The sequence below is a fragment of the Oryctolagus cuniculus genome, chromosome 20 (genome assembly GCF_051225735.1).
Source record: "Oryctolagus cuniculus isolate XC-2025 breed Fujian yellow rabbit chromosome 20, ASM5122573v1, whole genome shotgun sequence".
In the NCBI taxonomy this organism is placed as follows: Eukaryota; Metazoa; Chordata; class Mammalia; order Lagomorpha; family Leporidae; genus Oryctolagus; species Oryctolagus cuniculus.
The window spans coordinates 42,953,604-42,980,382 of record NC_142886.1 but is presented as its reverse complement, the minus strand read 5'-3'; the positions used below and the strand labels follow the sequence as shown (position 1 = coordinate 42,980,382).

Below are 26,779 nucleotides of genomic sequence, written 5' to 3'. Positions count from 1 at the left end.
AACGCTTGTGCCGCTGCCACCCACCTGAGAGACCTGAAAGAAGTTCCTGGCTCTGGGCTTCAGCCTGGCAGCCCTGACTGTTGTGGCCATTTGGGGAGTGAACCATTTGGGGATAAAATAGCCATCAAAACAAATTATATAAACAAGGATAAAGACACACTGTAATAATGCAAGAGATTCAACAGGAAATATGAGGTGCATATTAACTACTAATAAAGCTCCAAAACACAAGAAGTAAAAATTGACAGATTGAAAAGAACAAATAATTGCATAGTCATATGCTTTTATGTTTTTATCAGCAACTGATAAAAAGACTAGACAAAAGTCAGCAAAGACATAGATTTTAACACATCAGCCAAAAACTGCAAAATATACAATTCAATTCAATTGCAAGTAGAATGCTGAGCAGCATAGACCATATGTGGGGCCATAAAACAGGTCTCAGTAAATGTCAAAAGATAGAAAGTATACAGAATATATTTGCTGACAAAAGAGCATATTAAGGATTATAGGATTAAGTTAGAAATCAAAAGCAATGAGATAACCAGGAGAATCTCAAATAATTAGAAATTTAACAACACACTTCTTAGGGCAGGCATTAGGGTACAGCAGGTTAAGCTGCAGCTCGGGATGCCTGCATCCCATTTGGGAGTGTCTGTGACAGAGTCCCTGCTCCACTTTCCATCCAGCTTCCTGCTAATACAGCTGAGAGGTAGCGGATGATGGCTCCAGTGCTTGTGTTCTGCCATCCAGGTGGGAGACCTGCATGCAGCTCCTGGCTCCTGTGTTTAGTTCGACCTAGTCCTGGCTGTTGCAGGCATTTGGGAGTAAAACAGTAGATCAAAGATATCTCTCTCTTCCTCCCTCCTTCTCTCTCTCTCTCCCCACCCACCCTCTCTCGCTATCTCTCTGCCTTTAAAATAAAATAAATAAATAAATAAATAAAACTTTAAAATACATTTCTAAAAATCTTTGGATCAAAGAAAAAATATAAATTGAATTAGAGAATATTTTGAAAAAAGCAATAATGAGAATACTATCTATCAATATTTATACAATATAGCTAAAGCAGAACTTAAACAAAATGTGTGGCTTTACAGTGTCAATACAAGAAAAAAAGAAAACTTCCAAATCAATAATGTAAGCTTTCATTTTAAGAAACTAGGGGGGAAAATCAAACCCAAAGCAAACCAAAGGAAGAAGACAGGAGAGGTTAGTGCAAAATTCAATAAGACAGAAAATAGAGAAATAATAGAAGAAATCATCAAAACATCAAAACAAAATGTTGGCTCCTTAAAAAGATCAATAAAATTTATAAACCCCTGACCAGACAGATCAGGACATAAAGAGAGAGGCACAATTGCTGGTATCAGAAATAAAAGAAGAGTGACAAATTCTACAGATATAAAAAAGAATAAGAGATTATTACAGACAACTTGATGTCAATAAACGGACAAATGGATAAATCTATCAAATGGACAAATTGCGCAGATTCCTTGAAAGACACAAAGAACACTAACTGACCTGTGATGTTGTGATACGGGTATTTTTTATTCTCATCCACAGACCCTGTCTCATATCCAACATAGCCCTTGTTACTTCCTAAATGACGAACGATGAGGTTAAAGTATGTGGCTTTGTGTCCTTGGTTCCTGAAGCAGCTTCAGAACAGCATCAGCAATAAAGGGGAAAGACTGCATTTTGTGAAGACGCTGGGCTGCTTTGGGCCGCAGACAGCAAAAGCTCTCTGCCCTTCCTCTGCCCTCTTTCCACCTGCTTTTTTTTTTCCCCAAGGCAGGCCACGGAGACCAGAATCTGCAATCTTCCCCCACCTCTCTGTCTCTGAGTCAGTCATTTGGAAATTCTCGGACCCTGCTTGTCTGACAGCTGACCGTGAGACCCCCCCATTTCAGAAAAGCTCTTCCCCACTCCCAGACAGGGAACATGCTACACAAAGAGGCCAAGAAGAATGGGAAAAGACAAGCCTTGCTGGGGTTCTCCATCAGACTATTTGCATTGGATCATATCCTTTCTGCCCAGTCACCCCTCTACACAATGAAGTCCCCATAAAAACCCAAAGAGGTTTACAGAGCCTCCATGTAGCTAAACACATGGAGGATCTAAGAGGGTGGCGCTCCATGTCCCGCCCTCTCCTTGCACCGCGCATCTCCTCACCTGTGTCATTGGTAAAAGCCTCCATACTATGCCACATAACGTAAGTATTTCCCTGAGCTCTGTGAACCACTCCAACAAATTAATCACGCCAAAGGAGGAGGCTGTCAGAACCCTGATTCACAGCCCATAGACCACAAGTGCAGATAAAACAACCTGCAGGCAGGGGAGGTTTAGTGCAGTGGTTAAGACACCCCTCAGTAGGCCCACATTCCATACAGGTCCTGGATTGGAGTCCAGTCTTTGCTTTCTGCTAATGTTCACCCTTGAAAGCAGCAGGTAGTGGCTCAAGAGCTTCGGTCCCTGCCACCCACATGGGAGACCTAGACGGAGTAAGGGCACCTGGTTTTAGATTGGCCCAGACCTGACTAGTGCAGGCATTTGGGAAGTAATGCAGAGGATGGACGATCTCTCCTCTCTCTCTCTCCCTCCCTCCCTCTCTCCCACACATACACGCTTCATGAAAATAGATGAAACCCAGGGCTGTTGCAGTTGGCATCAAAAGGAGGAAGACAGTTTTTGGGGACTGGAAATAGTGGGATCTCCATGAAGGTGGTGTAAAATGTAAATTGAAGCAGAGGACACCCAGCTGGTATTTGCTGCAGAATTAATTGCTTGCTTAATGGCAGAGAGAAAATCCCACACCTTTTGGGGTCACAAAGTTGATCTGTGCTGTGAATATATAAACGGTAGGAGAAATTGAGTTTGAATTTGCTTTTCCTCTATACCATCAGGTGACTCAAGACAAAATTAAAACAAAAAACAAACATGGGGTGGGTGTTTGAAGCAGTGGTGAAGACAGGATGCCACATCCTGTATCGGAAGGCCTGGTTCAAGGCCCAGCTCTGCTCCTGTTTTCAGCTTCCTGCTAATGTACACCCTGGGAGGCAGCAGGTGATGGCCCAACCATTTGGGCTGCACATGGTAGACCTGGACTGAGTTCTCAATTCCTGCTGTGGGCATTTGTGGTACGAACCATTGAATGGGAGATCTTTCTCTGTGTCTCTGTCTCTGTCTCTCTGCCTTTCAAATAAATAAATAAAATTTTTTAAAACCTTAAGCAGCGAGCTCTACATCAAATTAAAGAACTTTAATTTAAAAGTTTCCCACAGAACAAGAAAAAAAAATCTTCAGGCCCTGTTGGCTTCGATGGTGAATTTCATCATAAATTTATGGAAAAATCTATATTGATTTCACACAAACTATTTCAGAAAAAAAGAGAAAAGGCGAACACTACCCAACTCCTTTTATGAGTCCAAATTCACCTTGATTTTAAAACCAGATAAAGGGGGCCAGCACTGTGGCGTAGCAGGTAAAGCCACGGCCTGAAGTGCAGGCATCCCATATGGACGCCAGTTCTAGTCCTGGCTGTTCCACTTCTGATCCAGCTCTCTGCTACAGCCTGGGAAAGCAGTAGAAGATGGCCCAAGTCCTTGGGCTCCTACACCCGCATGGGAGACCCAGAAGAAGCTCCTCACTCCTGGCTTCAGATAAGCACAACTCCAGTCATTGTGGCCATCAGGGGAGTGAAGCAGATGGAAGACCTCTCTCTCTATTCTGCCTCTCTATAACTCTGTCTTTCAAATAAATAAATAAATCTTAAAAAAATAAAGATATAACAAAAAAAGACACTACTGGTCAATATCATTCATGGAGCTGATACTGCTGCACACCAGAATAAGTCACAGCTTACAACATTGGCATTTCCTATCAGTGTGCTGGTTGGAGTCTATGGGTGATCCTGTACCTGGCTGGGAGAATGACCATGCAGGGGGTGAACCTGACTGCTGGCAGGCGGCAGGAGCCCCAGGCACATTTACCCCACCCCCGCCAATCAGGTAAACTACTCCAATCAGGCCCATCAGGAAGGCTACGCGACCTTCAAGCTGATTGGAGAAGCATCATGGTGCCAATATTGGCTCTATCCTATAGAATTAGTGTTGCCCTGAATTGGCTATGCCCCCTCTGCCTGCCCTTTAAAAGGTGTGCTTCATCGTTAATAAAGCAGACATGTTCACCGAAACTTGTCTCCGGTGCTTCTTGGTGAAGAACGCCATTGCCCCACCATCCCACAGTGCACAGCCTCGCAGGACGAGTCCACAAGAGTCCTGGCTACTCAGCTTCCAATTGAGCTCCCTGCTAATGTACCCAGGGAGGCAAGAGGTGATTGTCACCCACATGGGAGACCAGGATGGAGTTCCCAGATTTTGGCTTCAGCCTGGCCCAGCCTGAGCTGTTAAGCATTTGGGGAGAAAACCAGCAGATGGAAGTCTGTCTGTCTCTCTCCGTGTGTCTCTCCAGTTCTTTCTCTCTGTTTCTCCCTCTCTCTGTCACTCACATTTCAAAAAATAAATCTTTTTTTAAAGTATCACTCATCAACATAGATAGAAAAATTCTTAACAAAATATGAGCAAACTGAATCCAGCAGTATTTTGAAAGGCTATACATTACATCCATGATGTTTATTTTAGTGAAGCAAAATTGGTCTAATATTGTGAAAGGCACAAATTCTATCTATAAGCAAGAACAAGGAAAAAAGAAAGTCCATTCATCACTTTCATTGAACATTGTTCTACAAGTCCTGGTCATTGCAATAAGGCGATAAAAAGAAATAGAAGGCATCCTGATTGGAAAGGAAGATGTAAACCTATCTTACTTATCTTTATCACAGACACCATGATCATGACCCACAACATGATCATAACCCCCCAAAAAGCTATATCCCACCAGACAAGTGTGGAATGAGTGCAATATATAAGACAAACATACAAAAAATCAACTGTATTTATCTGTACAAACCAAACCTAATTAGAATACAAAATTTTAAACACTGCATGATCACAAAAATCCTTAAGGGTAACAACTACAAAATATTGCAAAGGGGAGTTAAATAAAAACTAAGTGTACATATACAAGTCACTCCAAGGATTAGAAGACTCAAATGTTGTTAAGGAATCCTCTCCAAATTGATCTATAGACAAAAATCGAAATAAGCATCTTTTGGAAAAATGACAAGTTGATCTTATAGTTTATAGGACAGCAAAGGAACTGAAACACTTGCTGCTAAACCAATTTTGAAAAAATAAGAACAAAGTTAGAAAACAGAAATAAACACATTATGTCACTGACATCAGGAGAGACATATAGATGAATAAACAGAGGCAAACCCACACACGGTCGTTTGATCTTTCAACAAAGATATCAAGATGATTCTGGGGCTGGCACTCTGGCATAGCGGGTAAAGCCGCTGCCTGCAGTGCTGGCATCCCATATGGGCGCCAGTTCAAGTCCCGTCTGCTCCACTTCCGATCCAGCTCTCAGCTATGGCCTGGGAAAGCAGTAAATGATGGCCCAAGTTCTGGGCCCCTGCACCCACATAGGAGACCCGCAAGAAGCTCTTAGCTCCTGGCTTCAGATTGGCACAGCTCTGGCCATTGCAGCCATCTGGGGAGTGAATGAGCGAGTGGAAGACCTCTCTCTCTCTCTCTCTCTCTCTCTCTCTCTTTGCCTCTGCTCTCTAACTCTGCCTTTCAAATAAATAAATAAATCTTTTTTTAAAAAAGAAAAGATGATTCAGTAGAAAAAATATAGTTCTTATAACAAATGGTACTGAAACAACTGGATAGTACATATGGACACAATGAACCTCAAACCTTACTTCACACCATACATAAAAATTAACTCAAAGGGTTGTAGTCCTGGGTTGGTCATTTGGCCTAGTGATTCAAACATCAGTTGGGCACCTGCATCCAATATCAGCATGCCTATGTTCAAGCCCTGGCTCTACTTCTACTTCCATCTTCCTACTAATGCCTAGTGACAGCTCAAATACGTGGGTCCCTACCACCATGTGGGAGACATGGACGGAGTTCCTGTCTAAAGGCTTTGACCTGGTCCAGTTTTGGCTTTTGGGGGAATTTGAAGAATAAACCTGTACATAGGAGCACTGGCTCGCTCGCTCGCTCTCTCTCTGAGTCTACCTCTATCTGTGTCGCTCTGCTTCTCAAATAAATATTTTTTTAAAAGTTCATGGACCTAAATGTTAAAAAGAAAACCTATAAATTTCTAGAATATGTTGAAGAAAACTTCTGTAACATTGGGTAAGGAAAATTTGCTTTTTTAAGATTTATTTTTATTTTAAAGAGTTACAGAGAGAGGTGGAGAGAGAGAGAGAGGTCTTACACCTGCTGGTTCAATAACCAAATATCAGCAACTGCCAGAGCTGAGCAGATCTGAAGCCAGGAGCCAGGAGTTTCTTCCAGGTCTCCCGCATGGTTACAGGGGCACAAGAACTTGGGCCATCCTCTGCTGCTTTTCCAGGAACATTAGCAAGGAACTGGATCAGAAGTGGAACAGCCAGGATGTGAACCAGCGTCCATGTGGGATGCAGTGCTGCAGGCCAGAGCTTTAACCTGCTGTGCAAAAGCACCAGCCCTGCAAAATTTTCTTAAATAGGATATCAAAAGAACAAATGGTTAAAAAATTATAAGAGGGACTTTGCATTTAAAGTTTTTCTTCTTAAAAGTCATAGTTAAGAAAACACAAAAGTAAGCCACAGATTAGAAGCAAAATTTTACAAAACAAAACACTGTATTCATGATACATATATAAATGCTTAAAACTTATCAAAAAGATTTTTTTAAAAAAAACGAAAAAGTAGACAAAACATTGGAATAGAGCTTTCCTAAGATATACGAATGGGGAATAAGCAGATGAAAAGATGATCAACCTCACTAGTCCTCAGAGAAATGCTAATTAAAACCACAATGAGATACACCTACACATCAACCAGAATGACTTAAAGAGACTTCCAATATCAAGTGTTGGTGAGGATGCAGAACAACTGAAGCTCTCTCCTACAGTGATGGTAGGAATGCAAAATGAATAGTTCTTTAAAAAATTTTAAAAGAAGAAATATTGACATGTTTGTCTAATAAATAATAATTAGTAACAAACAGATATTACTTAAAGACCCTTCCAGCAAAGAAAAGCTCAGGATCAGATGGCTTCACTGCTGAATTCTACCAGACATTTAAAGAAGAACTAACTCCAATTCTTCTCAAGCTATTCAAAACAACTCAAAGGGAGCGAATCCTCCAAAATTCCTTCTATGAAGCCAGCATCACTTTAATTCCTAAACCTGAAAAAAATATAACAGAGAAAGAGAATTACAAACCAATTCCCCTGATGAATATAGATGCAAAAATCCTCAAAAAAATACTAGCCAATAGAATCCAACAACACATCAGCAAGATCATTCCCCCAGACCAAGTTGGATTTATCCCTGGTATGCAAGGATGGTTCAACATTTGCAAATGAATCAATGTGATACATCACATTAACAAACTGAAGAAAAAAACCATATGATTATATAAATGGATGCAGAGAAAAAAATTGATAAAATATAACACCTTTTCATGATGAAAACTTTAAGCAGGTTGGGTCTAGAAGGAACATTCCTCAATACAATCAAGGCAATTTATGACAAACCCACGTTCAGTGTTCTATTGAATAGGGGAAAGTTGGAGGCATTCCCACTGAGATCCAGAACCAGAAAAGGATGCCCATTCACACCACTGCTATTCAATATAGTCCTGAAAGTTTGAGCCAGAGCCACTAGGCAAGAAAAAGAAATCAAAGGGATACAAACTGGGAGGTGGAACTCAAACTATCCCTATTTGCAGATGACATGATTCTATACAAAAAAGGGGATCCAAAAGACTCCATTAAGAGACCATTAGAACTCATAGAAGAGTTTGGTAAAGTGGAAGGAAATAAAGATGACACACAAAAATCAACAGGCTTTGTATACACAGACAATGCCATGGCTGAGAAAGAACTTATAAGAGCAATCCCATTCACAATAGCTACAAAAACATCAAATACCTTGGAATAAACTTAACCAAGGATGTCAAAGATCTCTATGATGAGAATTACAAAACAATAAAGAAAGAAATAGAAGACACAATAAAATGCAAAAATCTTCCATGTTCATGGATTGTAAGAATCCATATCATCAAAATGTCCATTCTTCCAAAAGCAATTTACCAATTCAATGTGATACCAATCAAAATACCAAGAGCATTCTTCTCAGATATAGAAAAAATGGTGCTGAAATTCATATGAAAACACAGGAGACCCCAAATAGTTAAAGGAATCTTACACAACAAAAACAAAGCCAGAGGCATCACAATACCATATTTCAAAACAGACTACAGGGCAGTTATCATCAAAACAGCCTAGTACTGGTACAAATACAGATGGATAGATGAATGGAATAGAATAGAAATGCCAGAAATCAATCCATGCATATACAACCAACTTACCTTTGACAAAAGGAGCTAAAATCAATCCCTGGGATCAACCACAGTCTCTTCAACAAATGGTGCTGGGAAAACTGGGTCTTCACATGCAGAAGTATGAAGCAAGACCCCTACCTCACACCTTACACAAAAAATCACTCAGAATGGATTGAAGACCTAACTCTATGACCTGATACCATAAAATTATTAGAGAACATTGGGGAAAGCCTGCAAGACACTGGCACAGGCAAAGAATTCTTGGAAAAGACCCCAGAGGCACAGACAATTAAAGCCAAAATTGACAAATGGGATCACATCAAATCGAGAAGCTTCTGCACTGCAAAAGAAACACTCAGCAAAGTGAAGAGGCAACCAGGGCTGGTGCCGTGGCTCATTTGGTTAATCCTCCACCTGCAGCACTGGCATCCCATGTGGGCGCCAGGTCCTAGTCTCAGTTGCTCCTCTTCCAGTCCAGCTCTCTGCTGTCACCCGGGAGGGTAGTGGAGGATGGCCTGAGTGCTTGGGTCCATGCACCCTCATGGGAGACCAGGAAGAAGCACCTGGCTCCTGGCTTTCAGATCAGTGCAGCACCAGCTGTGCGGCCATTTGGGGAGTGAACCAACAGAAGGAAGATCTTTCTCTCTGTCTCTCTCTCTCACTGTCTATAACTCTACCTGTCAAATAAATTTTTAAAAAAATTGAAGAGGCAACCAACAGAATGGAGAAATTATTTGCAAATTATGCAATTGATAAAGGATTAATAACCAAAATACATAAAGAGCTCAAAAACTCAACAGCAACCAAACAAACAACCCAATTAAGAAACGAGCAAGGAGCCAGCGCTGTGGCACAGTGGGTTAATCCTCCACCTGTGGCACCAGCATTCCGTATGGGTACTAGTTCTAGTCCCAGCTGCCCCTCTTCGAACCAAGCTCTATGCTGTGGCCTGGGAAGACAGTGGAGGATGGCCCAGGTGCTTGGACCCCTGCACCCGTGTGGGAAGCTGGTAGGAGGCACCTGGCTCCTGGCTTTGGATTGGCCCGGCTCTGGCCATTGCAGCCATCTGGGGAGTGAACCAATGGAAGGAAGACCTTTCTCTCTGTGTCTCCCTCTCACTGTCTGTAACTCTACCTCTCAAATAAGTAAATAAATAAAATCTTTAAAAAAGAAAAAAAAGAAACAAGCAAAGGACTTAAACAGGCATTTTTTCAAAAGAGGAACCAATGGAAGGAAGTGCAGCCATCGGGGGAGTGAACCAATGGAAGGAAGACCTTTCTCTCTGTGTCTCCCTCTCACTGTCTGTAACTCTACCTCTCAAATAAGTAAATAAATAAAATCTTTAGAAAAGAAAAAAAAAGAAACAAGCAAAGGACTTAAACAGGCATTTTTCAAAAGAGGAAATCCAAATGGTCAACAGACACATGAAAAATTGCTCAGGATCACTAGCTGTCAGGGAAATGCAAAACAAAATCACATTGAGGTTTCGCCTCACTGGCCCCCCCGCCCCCGACAGAATGGCTTTCATACGGAAACCAACAAACAATAAATGCTGGCAAGGATGTAAGGACAGGCACCCTAATCCACTATTGGTGGGGATGTAACTGATACAGCCACAGAATGGAGATACTTTAGAAATCTCAATACAGACCTACTGTATGACCCAGCCCTCCCACTCTTGGGAATTTATACAAGGGAAATGAAATCAGCATATGAGAGTGTTATCTGTACTGCCATGTTTATTGCAGTTTAATTCACAATAGCTAAGATATAGAATCAACCCAAATGCCCATCAACTGAAGACTGGATAAAGAAATTATGGGATACATATGCTACACAGCAGTAAAAAAAAATGAAATCCTGTCATTTGCAACAAAATGATGAAACTGGAAAATATCATATTTATTGAAATAAGCCAGGACAAATACAATATGTTCTCCCTCATCTGTGATAACTAAAAGAGCTCCTAAATAAGTAATTTATAGAAGTGAAATTAACACTTCAAGATGCAATGACTTTGAACAGTCCTTGTCTCAACTGTTGAGGAACAGTTTTTTTTCTTATACAATTTGTTGTACTCTTTACTTAGTGTAGAGTTAATCATATGTGTAAAAAGTTCATTGAAAATAGATCTTAGTAGAAAATAAGAATGGGAATGGGAGAAGGAAGAAGAAGAGGGTTGGCAGGATGGGTATTGTGAGAAGAATCACTATATTCCTAAAGTTGTATTTATGAAAAGTGTAAAGTTTATATTCCTTAAATAAAAGGTTTTTTGGGGAAAAAGTATATTACTTTATATCAGATACTAGGATAGAAAGAGGAGAGGGAAAAGAAGTTACAAGTGAATTCCAATATCATTCACTGTAGGATACCAAGTAGTTCAAAAAAGCAAGCAAGTGGACTAATGATATTATTTAAAGGTATTAGTATAAAGTCAACCAACAGAACAAATGAGCAAATAAAACTCACTGCATAATGAAAGATATAAAAGACATAGAAATGATATGAAAGAAAAGACCAAACATATAATCATACCAATAGATGTAAATAGGCTTAACTCACTTACTGAAAGAAAAGGATTTTCAGATTGGCTAATAAAGCAAAATCCAACACTATGCAGAATACAAGAGACACACCTAAAACAAAGAGATTCAAATGAGTTAAAAATAAAAGGATGGAGAAAGATATATAAGCCAAACATAAATGAAAAACAGGGGTCATAATCTTGATATCTGACAAGGTGGAATTCAGACCAAAAAGCATTAAAATAGATAAAGAAGTATACTTCATAATGTTTAAGGTTTTGGTTCACAATGAAGATATTAGTTATTAATATTTATCTGGCCAATAACACAGCAATGACTCTATTAGCAGAAACCTACATGATATATAAAGGAAAATATAAATAGACTAATAATATGAGGCTTTGGGGCTGGCGTTGTGGCACAGTGGGTTAAAGCCCCAGCCTGTGGCACCGGCATCCCATATGGGCACCAGTTTGAGTCCTAACTGCTCCACTTTCAATCCAGTTCTCTGCTGTGGCCTGGGAAAGCAGTGGAAGATGGCCCAAGTCTTTGGGCCCCTGCACCTGCATGGGAGACCTGGAAGAAGCTCCTGGCTCCTGGCTCCTGGCTTCAGATCTGCCCAACTCTGGCCATTGCAGCCATTTGGAGAGTGAACCAGCGGATGGGAGATCTATCTCTCTGCCTCTGCCTCTCTCTGTAACTTTGCCTTTACAATAAATAAAGTAATTTTTTAAATGAGGCTTTAACATACCTCTCACAATCCAAGACCAAGTGGACTAAAAATTATAGTATAGAAGACCTAAACAACATAAAGCAGACCTTAAAGATATGTATATATATCAAACCCTGGCACTATTGTATCAACAATAGAAATTATAAGTTAATTCCAAGAACACATTCCACATCCACAAAAACTGATAAAATCTTAGGACACAGACAAAACCTCAATTTCTACAGAACAGAAATAATACAAACATCAGCCTAGTCCACAATGCAATAAAACTAGAAATCAGTAACATTTTTTAAAAACGTACTTCCAGGCCGGCGCCGTGGCTCAGTAGGCTAATCCTCCGCCTTGCGGCGCCGGCACACCGGGTTCTAGTCCCGGTCGGGGCGCCGGATTCTGTCCCGGTTGCCCCTCTTCCAGGCCAGCCCTCTGCTGTGGCCAGGGAGTGCAGTGGAGGATGGCCCAGGTGCTTGGGCCCTGCACCCCATGGGAGACCAGGAAAAGCACCTAGCTCCTGGCTCCTGCCATCGGATCAGCGCAGTGCGCCGGCCGCAGCGCGGCCGCGGCGGCCATTGGAGGGTGAACCAACGGCAAAGGAAGATCTTTCTCTCTGTCTCTCTCTCTCACTGTCCACTCTGCCTGTCAAAAAAAAAAAAAAAAAAAAAAAAAAAAAAAAACGTACTTCCACATGGAAATTTACACACTTTTAAATAACTTTTGGGTAAAAGGTAAATACAAAATTCAAATTTTGCAAAATTTCTTGGACATAATGATAGTAAGAGCCAGACATTATCAGAATCTACAGGCCATGATTGAAGGAAATTTCAAAGAAAAATATATTGCATGAAATGTCTATATTAATAAAAAATTGATAACCAACTCAAAAAGCAAGAAAATAAAAAATAAAACAAATTAAGAATCTAATCAGGAATTAATAAACACTAAAGTTAATTTAGAAAACCCAAAAATAAAGTAGAATACTAAATAAATCCAAAAACTGGTTCCTTGTTAAAGAAATCAGCAAAACAGGCAAAGCACTAACTAACCCAATTAAAAAGGGAGGAAGCTGAGGCAGGCAGGAGAAAATACGAGTAAACAGCATTAAATAGACAGCATTAGAAATGCCAAGGAAAAATACACACCCACATAAAGGAATATTTTTAATATCTAAGAGATTCCTTTGCATAATTCTTTGCAAACAGGGTTGAAAATTCAGACAAAATGTATAAATTTTTAGAGAACTAAAACTTACCAAAATTGACCCCAACAGAAACAGAAAATCTGAACATAGAAAGAAGCCTCAGAACAGAGAAAGAAGTTAAAGAGTTCCACCACAAGAAAAGAAAAAAGCACTAGACTGGAGCCGGCGCTGTGGTGCAGTAGGTTAATCCTCCACCTGCTGCGCCAGCATTACATATGGGCGCCAGTTCTAGTCCCAGCTGCTCCTCTTCCAGGTTCTAGTCCCAGCTGCTCCTCTTCCCATCCAGCTCTCTGCTACAGCCTGGGAAAGCAGTAGAAGATGGCCCAAGCCCTTGGGCCCCTGCACCCATGTGGGAGACCTGGATAAAGGTCCTGGCTCCTGGTTTCAGATCAGTGCAGTTCCAGCCGTTGCGGCCATTTGGGGAGTGAACTAGTGGACAGAAGACCTTTCTCACTGTCTCTCCCTCTCACTATCTGTAACTCTACCTCTCAAATAAATAAATAAATAATCTTTAAAAAAAAAAAAGCACTAGACCAGTTGGTTTCACAGAGGAACTCTAACAAAGTTTTTTTAAACATCAGATAGCCTCAATGCAGCTTTAGCTATTCCAGAGTACAGAAAAAGAAAAACTGACAAATTCGATTATGTCATAAGTATAACATTATTTCCCAGATCCTAATCAGAATAACTCCCCAATCCAGATCCCAAAAAATCTTCAGATCCCACTAAATTATTAGTGTCAATGCAGATTCTTAAGTAAAATATTAAAAGCTAATCAAATATATTAAAGTTGAGAGAAGAAGTTATATGATCTCCCTAGATGCAGAAACCGAACTTGACTCATATTCAGGTTTCAAATAAACAAAACTTAATAAAATGTGAATTGATAGATACTATCTTAGTGCATGACCTCAGCCCAAAACGGTATCTTACCCAACAGAGAACTACTAGAAGTGTTCCTACTAAACTTCAAAATAGGGCAACACCTGCTCTCCTTGCTATATTCAACACTGTGTTGGAGATGTTTGCAAATGCAATAAGAAAAAACAAGTAAAAGTATACAAATTGGATGGAAAGGATAAAACTATTCTTAACTTGTAGATCATATATCTTGAAAACCCAAGAAAATATAGAAAAATGACTACAAAAAGCAAATAATTTAGTAAAGTAAGGTTATAAAATTAGCATACAAAAAGCAATAACCTTCATACATAAAAATGAAAATAAGGACGAAAAGACAGATCCCAATTATTGTGGCCAAAAATAAGAGAGAGGGAACAGAAAATGCTAAACATAAAATGCTCAACAAGAACCTCCGAAGTCTGTGAGGGGAAACTGCACACCATCTCTGGAAGAGCAATGTCAGACTTGAACAAAGGGAGACATGCCAGATTCTTAGGTAGTAAGGTTCGATAGCATAGTGATTGATGTCAACTCTCCCTAAGTAAGCTGTTTCATACATTTAAAGTGTATCAGGATTTTTTTCTGGAACAATACAACTCAAATAAAAAATTAATTTTGGAGCCGGTGCTGTGGCTCACTTGGCTAATCCTGCGCCTGCGGCACCGGCATCCCGGGTTCTAGTCCCGGTTGGGGCGTTGGGTACTAGTCCAGGTTGCTCCTCTTCCAGTCCAGCTCTCTGCTGTGGCCCGGGAGGGCAGTGGAGGATGGCCCAAGTGCTCGGGCCCTGCACCCCATGGGAGACTGGGAGGAAGTACCCAGCTCCTGGCTTCAGATCGGTGCAGTGCCGGCCATAGCAGCCATTAGGGGAGTGAACCAACAGAAGGAAGACCTTTCTCTCTGTCTCTCTCTCTCTGTCTAACTCTGCCTGTCAAAAAATTAAAATTAAAAAAATAAATTAATTTTGGAGAATGAAAAGGCCAGAAAAACTTGAAAAATAACAACAGTATTGAGTAGGAGACACAATAGTATAATAAAATTATTTACAAAAAGCTTAGCCTCCATTAAAAAAGAGAGAGACAGAGAAAGAGAAATAATGCTCTCACAATCACACCACATTCATTTTAATTTCCTATTTTTTAAGGGCTCTAAGCAGGGTATTAACATCAAAGCACAATAAGATGTCCTTGGGAATTCACCTATAAATTCCTCTGGAGCCCAGCACCGTGCGTGACACACTGCAGAACACAGGTCTGAGAACGCCAGTGCTACTTTAATTATTCCAGAACACAGGAAAAAAAGAAGAAAAATAATTTGTTGAATAAGTGAATGGACAAGTTCCCGAACCTCAGATTGGATGGTACAACAATAGGACAGATTTGAAGTTAGTGAATCTGTCATAATAAAATGTATTGATTAATGCTCAGTGACAACTTGAAACAAGCTATTGAATGCCATGTCGTGGGCTTTGTGTCACTTTTCTCCACATCAACATTTTCATTTTGGATATTTCCTATCATTTGGTACTTTTTCCAAAATTAACGAAACAGCAGCTAATAAGCTGGATGATAGACATAGCAATGAAGTGACAAAAATTTGATAAAATTTAATAAGGTTTGTATTGTGTTGAACTGTGTCTCTGGAAAAGATATATTCAAGTGCTAAGCCTGGGTACCTGTAACAGGAGCTTATCTGCAATCAAGTTAGGATGAGGTCATACTGGGTTACAACAACTACTAAATCAAGTGATTGAGGGGCCGGCGCTGTGGTTCAGCGGGTTAACACCCTGGCCTAAGGTGCCGGCATCCCATATGGGCGCCGGTTCTAGTCCCGGTTGCTCCTCTTCCTATCCAGCTCTCTGCTATGGCCTGGGAAGGCAGTAGAAGATGGCCCAAGTCCTTGAGCCCTTGCACCCACGTGGGAGACCAGAGGAAGCTCTTGGCTCCAGGCTTCGGATCAGCGCGGTGCGCCAGCCACAGCGCGCCGGCCACAGCGGCCATTGGGAGGTGAATCAATGGAGAAAGGAAGACTTTTCTCTCTGTCTCTCTCACTGTCCACTCTGCCTACCAAAAATATAAATAAATAATAAATAAATCTTTAAAAGAAATTAAATGATTGGCATGGTTATAAGAGAAAGGAGAGAGATTTGGGTACAGAGACACAGTCCTTGCAGAGTCGGAGGCAGGAATTGGAGTGATAAAGCTACAAGGCAACAAGGATTGCCAGGAACCACCAGAAATCAGAAGACAGGCAAGGAAGGAGATTCCTCCATAAACCCTAAATCAAATGACTGGCATGGTTACAAGAGAAGGAAGAGAGAGAATGGATACAGAGACACAATCCTTGTATAGACGGAGACAGGAATTGGAAATGACGAAGCTACAAGGCAAAAATAACAAGGACTGCCAAGAACCACCAGAAATCAGAAGACAGGCAAGGAAGGATTCTTCCACAGACCCTGAAGGGAGAGCACAGCCCTGTCAAATTTCTAGTTTTCAAAATTGTAAGGAAAAAAACTTCTGGTGCATAAAGCCACCAGTTAATGGTAGACAGGCTTAACAAACTATTCCTATGGAAAAGTTCTAGCCATTTTAGTGGGCCAGCAGCTTGATATTATTATACAAAGAGCTACAGCAAGATTTATATTTTGAAACATGGATTCCGGATGGGAAGTATCATTATGCTCTTGAAACTGTACATATGAAATACGTGAAATTTGTTCCCTTTATATAAACAAAAAAAGAAAAGAAACACAGGTCACTGTGCCCTGCACTAGCAAGGGTACATATGGGATACTGACTGTTTCTATGGGTGCCACATTTTAAGGAAGACCTGGAATGGCTTCTAAAATGGTGATATATAAAGGAAAGTGTCTGGAAATTTGGTCCTATTATCAACAAATATTTCTAAACAATAACTCTACAGACATTGGACACATTCTAACATCTCAGAAGAGTTCACTCTACTCCTAAGGAGGTGGGGCTTTAACACTGGTTCATGGTAAGTTAATGAAGTGGGAGAATGATATAATACAATCTTTGTGGGGCTGGCCTTGTGATATAGCGGTTAAGCTGCCACTGCAACGCCAGCGTCCCATATGGGCACCAGTTCAAGTCCCAGCTGCTTCACTTCCAATCCAGCTCCCTGCTAATGGCCTGGGAAAGCAGCAGAGGATGGCCCAAGTCCTTGGGTCCCTGCACCCACGTGGAAGACCTGGAAGAAGCTCCTGGCTCTTGGCTTCAACCTGACACAGCCCTTGCTTTTGCAGCCATTTGGGGAGTGAACTGGTAGATGGAAGATTTCTCTCTCAGTCTTTATCTCTCTCTCTCTCTCTTTCTGTAGTTCTGCCTTTCAAATAAATTAAAATAAATCTTTAGAAAAAAGATAGTCTTTGTCTTTTAAATAGATCACTCAGTTACATGTATATAGATAGGTCTGGTGGGGACAAATCAGACACAGTGAGGTGAATTAAAAGGCAATTATAATAAAGATTTGATAAGTCCCATAACTAGGTTGGCAACATTAAGAATAAATAGAAAATGAGACATTTGAGGGATATTTAAGAGATAAAACCAGAGTATTAAAAAAGAATACTTGTTTCTCAAAGGCATTATAAGAATGAACAAAGTTTAAAAATAGTGTATATACAGCACATAGTAGACACAAATAATAAATATATAAACTCTGTTTATTGAACATTTAACATTAAAATACATTTAACTCTGACATGCCAAATTGATTAGACAATTATGAGTTAGTATTTTCACTTTGAAGGCAAGCTCATTTATTTTTAAAACACATGTATATACACAAATATATGTGCATATACATTCATAAACTTATATGTACACACATATGTCCTTTTGATTTTATTCTTGTGTCAGACCAAGTCTCTTAGGCATATGAAAACAAAAGACAACCTGGAATGCTGAAAATCCCACATGATAAACTATGTGCTGCTTGGGAGCATTGGTCTCAAGGGTTCAGAAGAACAGGAAAAGAAAAGACAGCAACAGAACATCTGGATTGAAGAAAGCTAACAATTCTAAATGAGATGGTTGAGCTTCCCATCCCACAGAAAACCAAAATCATTGATAGGAACACATCTTTAATCTATTTTTTGATGCAGTAAACATTTCATTTCTAAGCATGTTCATTTATACAGGGTTATCCATATAAGAATAAAAGAAATAAATGCACATGAATTTCCAACATAGCAATACTAATAAAAATACGAATCCCAACTTAAAGCTTATTTACTGCTTAAGTAATCAATACATAAAACTTGAACAGACTCCAAATAGCAATATAGCCTGAAGAGTGCTTGACTTTAGATGTATTGCCATTTTATCTTAAGAAAATTTAGCTTTATGCTAAAACTGTCTACCAATTAGGAATCATAATTGTTATCCTAAACACAGTAAAAGGAAATTTAATAAAAAGAGCCAAAGCCAAAATGAATGTTCAGGAAAAGTGTAATTTGTTATATAAACACTATAAATTTTTATTTAGCAAGTTTTAGTATTTTTGATAGCTAGTTTTATTTCCTGCAAACCTATTTGAAAAGCATGCATGTTATACAATGTTCACATTGTATAGGATGCAGCATTTCACATCAATAAAAAGGTAAAATCTTTAAATTCATGATTTCTGAAAACCTGATTATGTAATATTTCCTTGTAAAAGCTATTTCGTCCATCCGCAACCATTTTCACTTATTCCCAAAGTGATTTTTGTGCAAACACTGTGCACTAGGCGATGAGTTGCAGGATGCAGACACAGAGAAGAACTCAATACAATCTATATGCACAGCTCAGTAAAATGGGGCCACTTATAAGAAAACTAATTATTGAAATATGATATGAACACACAAGTAGGGCAGACAGGGGATAGTGGCAATCAGGCAAGGCTCCCAAGCAAATACTGAGCAACACGAAAGCATTAGACAAGGAACTAAATGAGCTGTGAGAGAAAAGAAGGCATTTCAGAAGAAAAGAATCTCCGCACTGGAGGAACGTAAAAAATAGTTCACTGTAAACAGATCAAAGAGGTAAGACAGAGATGGAGTTGGATAGGACAGAATCAACAGAGCTCGGGGATTTGGTCAATATTTATGACAAACAGAAAAGTTTAGGAAGATTCCCAATTTTTTACCTTGGGTAAATGTGGTGCCATTCATTGAAATGAATAATACAAAAAGTTTGGGAGAGAAAACAGTCGATTTGGGTTTGTGCTAAGCATAAGATACCTGGACGGAAAGGCCTGTGGTTCTAGAGATGTGCTTGGACTAGAAAACTGTATTTGGGATCCGTAGAAATGTAACTGATACCATACAAGTGAATGCAGTCCAGAGTCTGGGATTTAAGGAGGGGGGTGGATATGGCAGTACTAATGACAGAATCCTGGGCAAATCCGATTTTTCAAGGGAGGAAGAAGAAGACAGCCCTAAGGGAAAAAATCTGAGTAAGAACAACCAGAAATGAAAGGAGAAAAGCAGGGTTGAAATAAGGAATAAGATAACCATATCAAAGGGCATGGGATAGCTATATACACAAAAGCAACAAACAACTGTTCTTTCTGTCAGCCAGAGACATGGTTACTACTAACCATACACTAATTTTTGCACATATAAGAAGTTAGCAGTGTTGTTCAGAGATTTTCTTAATGATTTTTAAGTGCTCTTCAGAGGTGAAATACTTTTTTATTTCAGTAATAGTATCATTCAATGGATAAAAAATAATAATAAAGAAAACTATCTGCTGATTTCTCCAACATGACCCTTAGACATGCATGGGAGGGGGCCTGCGCTGTGGGTTAACACCCTGGCCAGAAGCACCGGCATCCCATCTGGGCGCTGGTTCTATTCCCGGCTGCTCCTCTTCCAATCCAGCTCTCTGCTATAGCCTGGGATAGCAGTAGAAGATGGCCCAAGTCCTTAGGCCCCTGCACTCATGTGGGAAACCTGGAAGAAGCTCCTGGCTCCTGGCTTCGAATCAGCACAGCTCCGGCCATTGTGGCCATCTGAAGAGTGAACCAGTGGATGGAAGACCTCTCTCTCTGTCTCTACCTCTCTCTGTAACTCCATCTTTCAAATAAATAAAAATAAATCTTTTTTAAAAAAAGACATGCATGGGAGAAGGGTAAATTCAACTTTAAATAGTTGTGCTAATTAGCAAGTGTTTGACATGACCAGAAAGATTTGTAGTTACTGAGATAAAGATGTTAAGTCAAATGAATACATTAAAAATAGTATATATTCACATTTCTTTAATTATCTATTTAAACTTGTATCTGAATTATCAGCAGATTAATTTCCCAAGGTGACCAACATTTTGATGAGTATTTACATAAGAGATTTATGTGTGCCAGCTGCTAGACTGTCATAAAAAATAAAAGGTTATGGATATGTAGTTCTTGCTTTAGAAATATTCTGTTTAGATGATCGGCCAGTGTCTTGCTAGACACACAAAGTAAGGAATTGCCATGCAAGGATCCCTGCCCTCCCAAAACAGGGTAGGCTGAGTACTGCCGAAGAAGCCTGGAGACAAGCAAAGAATTGCCTGTGTCCCCTTCAATAATATCACAGTTATTTTTGTTCTGCAACACTCTGAGAAGCTAGATCCAAACTTTGTTAATTATTCCACCTTTGGCTGCAAGTACATGGTTTTATACTTGATGATGATGATGATGACGATAAAAGTAACAGCTAAACATGTATTAGCCACTCATTATGTTCCAGGATTCTGTGTTGAGCACTTTTCATGGATCATGTTTTTTAATCTTCACAACAACTCTTACTCTCCCCCACTTAATAGATGATGCAATGAGGGCTTAGAGAATTAAGTTAACTTGTCCAAGGTCACCGAGCTTGTAAGAGGCAGAGTCAGAACTCAAACCCAGGCGACACTCTTGCACTAAATCCCAGCTCTGAACTTCTCTGTCATCAAAAACAGAACTCCTTTGGAAACGGCACACTTAAAAGATTCCATATTGGTGAGTTTTCACTCTGAGAAGACAAAGAAACGTTGGGGTAGAGGACAGGTTGGGCTCCTTAGAATCCCAAATTAAAAAAAAAAAAAAACACAAATTCTTATTTTTATCATTCCCAATTCTCTATCAACCATGTAAATATTTTTACTATAGGGAACTTTGACTGTAAGAAAAAGGAAACATTTAGAGGAAGAAAAAATTAACTCTTGTGCAGTCGCCTGAGAAATGCATGGAAGATTTCACCTCCTGCTATGAGCTCTGCAGACAGCTCGGGGAAACAGACTGTTTAAAAACAGGCTCTAAACTATATCTTTGCTAAAACTAGCCTCTCTTTCATCAACATTACTAAGCTTATAAAAGAAAATGTCATTTTCCTATCACTATGATACAGGACACTTCAAAGGTAAGTCACGTAATCTTTTTTGTATTGAAATGCAAGTACTTCCTCTTGCTGGTTCAACCTAACTATGGCCACTTCCTGTGCCAATGAAACCTTTACCTATAGCAAGACAGTCCAAGGAAAAAGAGAAATAGAATTCATATTTTGACCTCATCTTAAGACTAATTCTCTCTCCTTGTCCTTAGGAAAGCGGTACTGTGCACACTCCTGCATGTAGAAAAGAACTCTCCGGTTTTCTTCTCTTGGTAGTCTCCACACTTAGTAGAATGGAAGAAAACTGTGTGGCCTTCCCTCCTCTTTCTCCTTCCCCTTAGCCATCTCTTACCCAGTGCAAGGACAAAACACTACCAGTCTGCAACTTCTGTTTATCAAAAAGTATTTATCCTTCACGAACACTCACTATGAAGCCTTTCACGGTTCTGCTCTATATTTTCAGGTACATAAAGGTACATAATGTGCACTCACGTTAGTGGACTTATAAGAAAAAGAAATGAGATTTCTAACTTATCTCCATTTTAGGTAAAGACAACTATAAACACCCAGACCATCCTTATCCTTTTCATAGCCTGCTCCCATTTGCCCTTCCAAACTCTTAGGTCTAAACAATACTGTATAGAAAGAAACTCTGAGGCATAAAACTATTAAGTTAATCACTCAATGTTTCAGTTAATCAGAAAGGCATGCAAAGCTCAAATCCACATGTTCTAACCCCAAATATGCTGTCCTTTGCATCTTCCACAGAAGAAAAAAAATCTATTTTACAAACAAACCTAAAATAGCTACTTTAGTTCACTAATTGCACTACACAACCAAATCCACATCTCAATTTTATTCATCCTGGAATTCACTGCCCAGGAAGAGATAAGACAAAGCATCCAATGCATCTCAAAATACAGCAAGGAGGAGAACACAGGCAGAGGACCTGAAGTTACTTACGTAATATGTAACTATCAAATCAAATGACAGGTGGTGGTTTTTTTAACAACCATACTATAATAAAATGTTCAAGAGTGTGAGATCCTCAAGTGGGATGCTCTACACCTCTTCCAACTATGTTACCATTGCTTAAAACAGAATGCACTTAGTTTTTTAAAGGATCTGTTGAAGCAAATTTTAATTTTGAGGATAGATTTAACTCTTAGAATCAGGCAAAAAAAATCACAAGAGTGCTTCCTAACTATTTAGAAGAGATGGACTATTAAGTCGGGAATAATTGTCATGTATGTGCATGCCCCATATTAGGCTCACTACTAAACCTTCTATGTGTGTTCTCTCACTTATAACCACAACAACCCCATCAGCATTATTACCCCAGGTTTACAGAGGAGGAAATTAAGTTTAGAGAGGTCAATTATCTTGCCCAAGGTCAAACAGTAACTGAACTAGATTCAAACTCGGATCTTCTGGACTCCATAGGACATTGTGAAGAGGCACAAGAACTAGATGGGAGGTGGCCACACACAGCCTCCAATGAACCATTAATCTGGGAATCTGATGAGCCCTCAGTTTACTCAACCTAACTGGTGAACAAGTGACATTCTGCGTTTCATCACATCAAGACTGTCCCCAGGTAAAACTACTGTTTCATGTGTCTCCAAAAATTGGCTTTAATAGCAATTTCAAAGAAGAATTACAGAGCCTTCTAAGTAATGACAGCACTATCAACATAAGCGTGTACTGTTTTGGAAGAAATGAGAGACATTTAGACGAACAAATTCTGGTATTGTATTAACAATCCAAACCCATTGCTTAACAAAAACATCATTTATTTACAATCAGAAGTTTCAGCTCCTGAATCTCTCAAGCGCACTCAGAAAGATTTCACATTCACCAGCCTACCAGCACTTAAGGGGGGCCTACTTGTGCGCACTGCAATCAGACTAGGAGACCGTGTTAGAAACTTCCTCCACCTACAAGGAGTTAGCAGGTTGTTTCCAGCCAAGCACACGGTCAGTCATTGCCAGGGCAACCAAAAGCCCTCCTGTGCTATTTGTTAGAGTTTGTAGGAGATGCCCTACAAAGGAAGCCTGCTCTTTGGAACAAACAACCATGAATTCCATCATTTTCCCGGAGCCCTTTTCACTTTCTTGTAAGCCCCCCACGGCTGCGGTTAGCTTCAGCAGCATTCGTGCGGGTATTCACGAGTTAATTTTCCCCACACAGAATCCAGAATTCTGTCTGGCTCCTTGCTCCCTCCCCCTTCGCTCCCTTCTTGCCTCTTCAACCCGAAGTGGAAACTGCAGACTCAAACTCCCCGATGGCTCCAGCACCAAGCACTGGGCATGCTCAGAAGGCCAGGCAGGCTTTGGTTGCAACTGACAGTTCCCCGCCCCTGATTTGCCGCTGCCCCCCTTCCCCCACTCCAACAAGAAATACTGAAATGTTTATCTGAAAGATACGAGGCCTCTTTTTCCCGAGAATGACCCCATTTTAATTTCATTTCGCAGGGTCCTTCGCTCTGGCGAACCCCCCCGCCAGCCTGGGGCGCACCGCATTATTTTTCAGCACCAGGGACAGCGCCGCGCTGCCATTCCCGGCCGCCCTCCCCCACCTTCTCTTCCGCCCCCCACCCCCCACCCGCCCCAGCCTCAGCCCCCACCCCCGCACCAGCACAATGCCAAGGTCTCCCAGCAGCCGCAAACGCCGCAGCTGCGATAGCTCCCAGCCGGGGGCCGGGCCGGAATGCCGGGCCGGCTGCTACTTACACTGCTCCGCTTTGGTGGACATGGTGCTGTCCAGATGGAAAGGCTTTGCCCCAAAATCTGTGTCGTGTGAGCTCCCTCGCTCCGCCAGCGATGTTGCGAGGAAAAGAGCGCATACCCCCCACCCCCCACCCCCTCGCTTTCCCCCTCCCTTAGGCCCGTGTCGCTACCATTCGGACAAAACGCACATCAAATTGCAGAATTCGGTCCCGGAAGGTTAGGAAATCGCCCCCGGAGAAATGGGTGGGATTTAATAGGCGGCCAAAGGCTTCCTGTCCGTCCCCTCCTGGAGCTGCCCGCGTTGATGTGGGCGGGGAGACCGAAAGGAGAGCGCAGGCTGCGGCTCCTGGTGAAATGGGAAAATGGGCTCGACCGGGGGAGGAGTATTTCCATTCATAAGGCGCACGGAGGGGACGGGTGTTTCCCAGAGAAAAGCCTCTTAAAGTGCCGGAGTCCCCGACCATTTGGAGCTCCCATTGGCGTTCTCCGGGCCTGTAAATCCTGCTCGCCGAGCAGCCCCCGGGGCCTCAACGGGGCGGCCGCAGAGGGACCCAGGTGCGTCCTGCGATTCGTCTCAACCTCCGGGAGGAAGGAGAGGGAGGCGGATCCGGGGCGGGCTGGAGAGGCCGGGCCGGAGGGCGGCGAGGATGTTCCCGAGGAAGGAAGTGCCCAAGGCACCCTCAGCATGGCTTCCCGGCGCGCCGCGTCCGCGCCCCTGCAGCCCTCGCCGGCGCGCGCTCCTGCCCGGGGCTCCCGGGAGCAGGTGCCGACGCTAGGAGTCTGGCGAGGGGAAGGAGGAGATTTCCACGGGTGGTGGAGCCGGACAGGCCCCAGGAGAGGAAGATGAAAGCCTGGAGACTGGAAGAAGCCAGGTGTGCTCCCTGGCTACCACGCGGTTTGGACGTGGGCGCTTAGGAAGCCCCTCTGCTGGGAAACCGAGACCAAGAGGACGGGAAGGGCGTCCTGCATATTAACGGGAAGAAGCCTGGATGCTCACGCAGAGTGCGAGGCAGGCGTTTGGGAACTGGACCCGGAGTGAGGAAGAGCCAGCTCCTACACCCAAATGCACCGGTCACCCTAGAACCAACCCTTTAAACTCCCTACTCGTCGGGTTCTCTATCTGTAAAATGGGAACTGTGAAACCCGCCCCTGTCGCCTCAGGAGTTGGGGGGCTGATCAAAAGGGACAATGGATGTGGACGTCCTGCCCCACGCCAGGTCGGCTTAGCCAAAACTCCAGGAACAGAACCCCGAGTGTTGAGCGGTGATTTCACTTTTGATAACTGTGGCGACCATGTCACTAAAAAACAATGACCTTTGTTTGGGGGTAAAGAATACCAAATTCTGCATATGCACAGAATCTTTTAATTAAACCAATGAAGAAAAAATACTGTGAACAAATGTCAAAATGCTTCTCAGTAGTAAAAAAGAAAAGTTACAGATAGCAGGGAAGTGACCCATTAGGGCGTGCACACAGTGTTTGAGGGTATTGGCAAAAATGTTCATGAAGGGTTAGCAGCCTGGCTCTTCGGATTGCATGTATGTGGATTCTGTCACCTCGCTGATTAGCAAGTTGGGCTGACTAGTGGGACAGACTGTTGTACAATACCGCTGTCATTCCCCAAACTACAGCCCACAGAGAAGTCCCACTCCTTAGACAAATGATTCTGTAAAGACTGCTGCTGAATTTTGGGGAAAAATAAATCAGAATCATTCTGGAGAAAACATGAATATAAGAGAACATTTCTGAGAAGATGACAACGTTTTGTGATTAAAAGAAAGCTCAATGGTTCATGCAAAGATTTCTGCGTTTTGATAATGAAAACAGTAATTGGATTTTTTAAAACAGACTTGGATAACACAGAAATAAAGGACAAAGCGTGTGTTGGAAAACTATTCTCCCTTCCTCTACTTACTAGTCCCTGCTGTTGGCCATGACTTAAACTTCCCATTACTCACAGAGAAAGTATAACGTTACTAAGACCATATACCAGGGAATTTGAATTCCAGGTCTGCTTAAGAGCCATGTGATCCTGTGCAAATCACTTAACTCTTCTAAACCTCAATTCCTCACCTGCAAAAATGGTCATCTCAGTGTCACATTAAAGGCTGTTACCAAGACTGAATGAGTCTACGCATGAGAATCCCAGACAATCCTGCAGTGATGGCTATGGTCAGCACGACTGCTCAAGGTGCACCAACATTCTCACTGTTTCAGACCCTTCAAAGCCTGGAGCCATCTCTGCAACTGAAACCATAACCACCAACCCAGGCTTTCACAACTTCAACCTTGTGAGTTAGAGGGTTAGTGGACCTCTAGTGGGTTAGAGGACCGTGCCCATTACCCAGTTCCTCCACCCTAACAGATGGCCTGAACTCACTGCTTCAAGGCATCAAACACCAACACCCTCACTCTCCTCCTCTTTCTCTGCACCCATCTGTGCCACCCTTCCTCACTACCTCTTCTTCTGTTGCAGAATAGTGCCTCTTCCCATCACCAGATGAAGTGCCCTCTCCTCTCCATCTATGCCTCTAATTACAAACACTCTCATTTACTCTGGAATTCGATCGCAATTATCTCCCCTCTTCCCTGCATTTTAAGGCTCTACCTTTTCATTAGATTTTTTCATCCTGCTCATAAACACTGTAACAATTTTCCATCTTGGGTGCTTAAAGTCCCACTGAGGAAGTGGCGTCCATTTCTTCCCCTGTTGCTCTTACATCCTCACCTTCTTAACCTGCTATCAAATCCTGGCTGAAAGAGCTTCCTTCAACAGTCACCAGAAATTCCTTAGTAGTCAATTACTATGAATTACTCTCTGTATCTGTTGGTGACTAATGCCAGCTTTTGGAATAAATCCCGA

At 41.5% G+C, this 26,779-nt stretch overlaps 1 protein-coding gene across 9 annotated transcripts in view; it reads right to left on the bottom strand.

The window, feature by feature from the left end:
- The window catches only part of UNC79 (unc-79 subunit of NALCN channel complex), a 264,184-nt gene extending 240,153 nt beyond the window's left edge, over nt 1-24,031 (bottom strand). For all 9 annotated transcript variants that reach the window (XM_089322569.1, XM_089322574.1, XM_089322572.1 and 6 more), the window contains exon 1: nt 23,920-24,031. In XM_089322569.1, the coding sequence (XP_089178695.1) occupies nt 23,920-23,941 (22 nt within the window). In that variant the 5' untranslated portion in view covers nt 23,942-24,031. The remainder of the gene's footprint in view (nt 1-23,919) is intronic.
- Between the last annotated feature and the right edge of the window lie 2,748 nt (nt 24,032-26,779).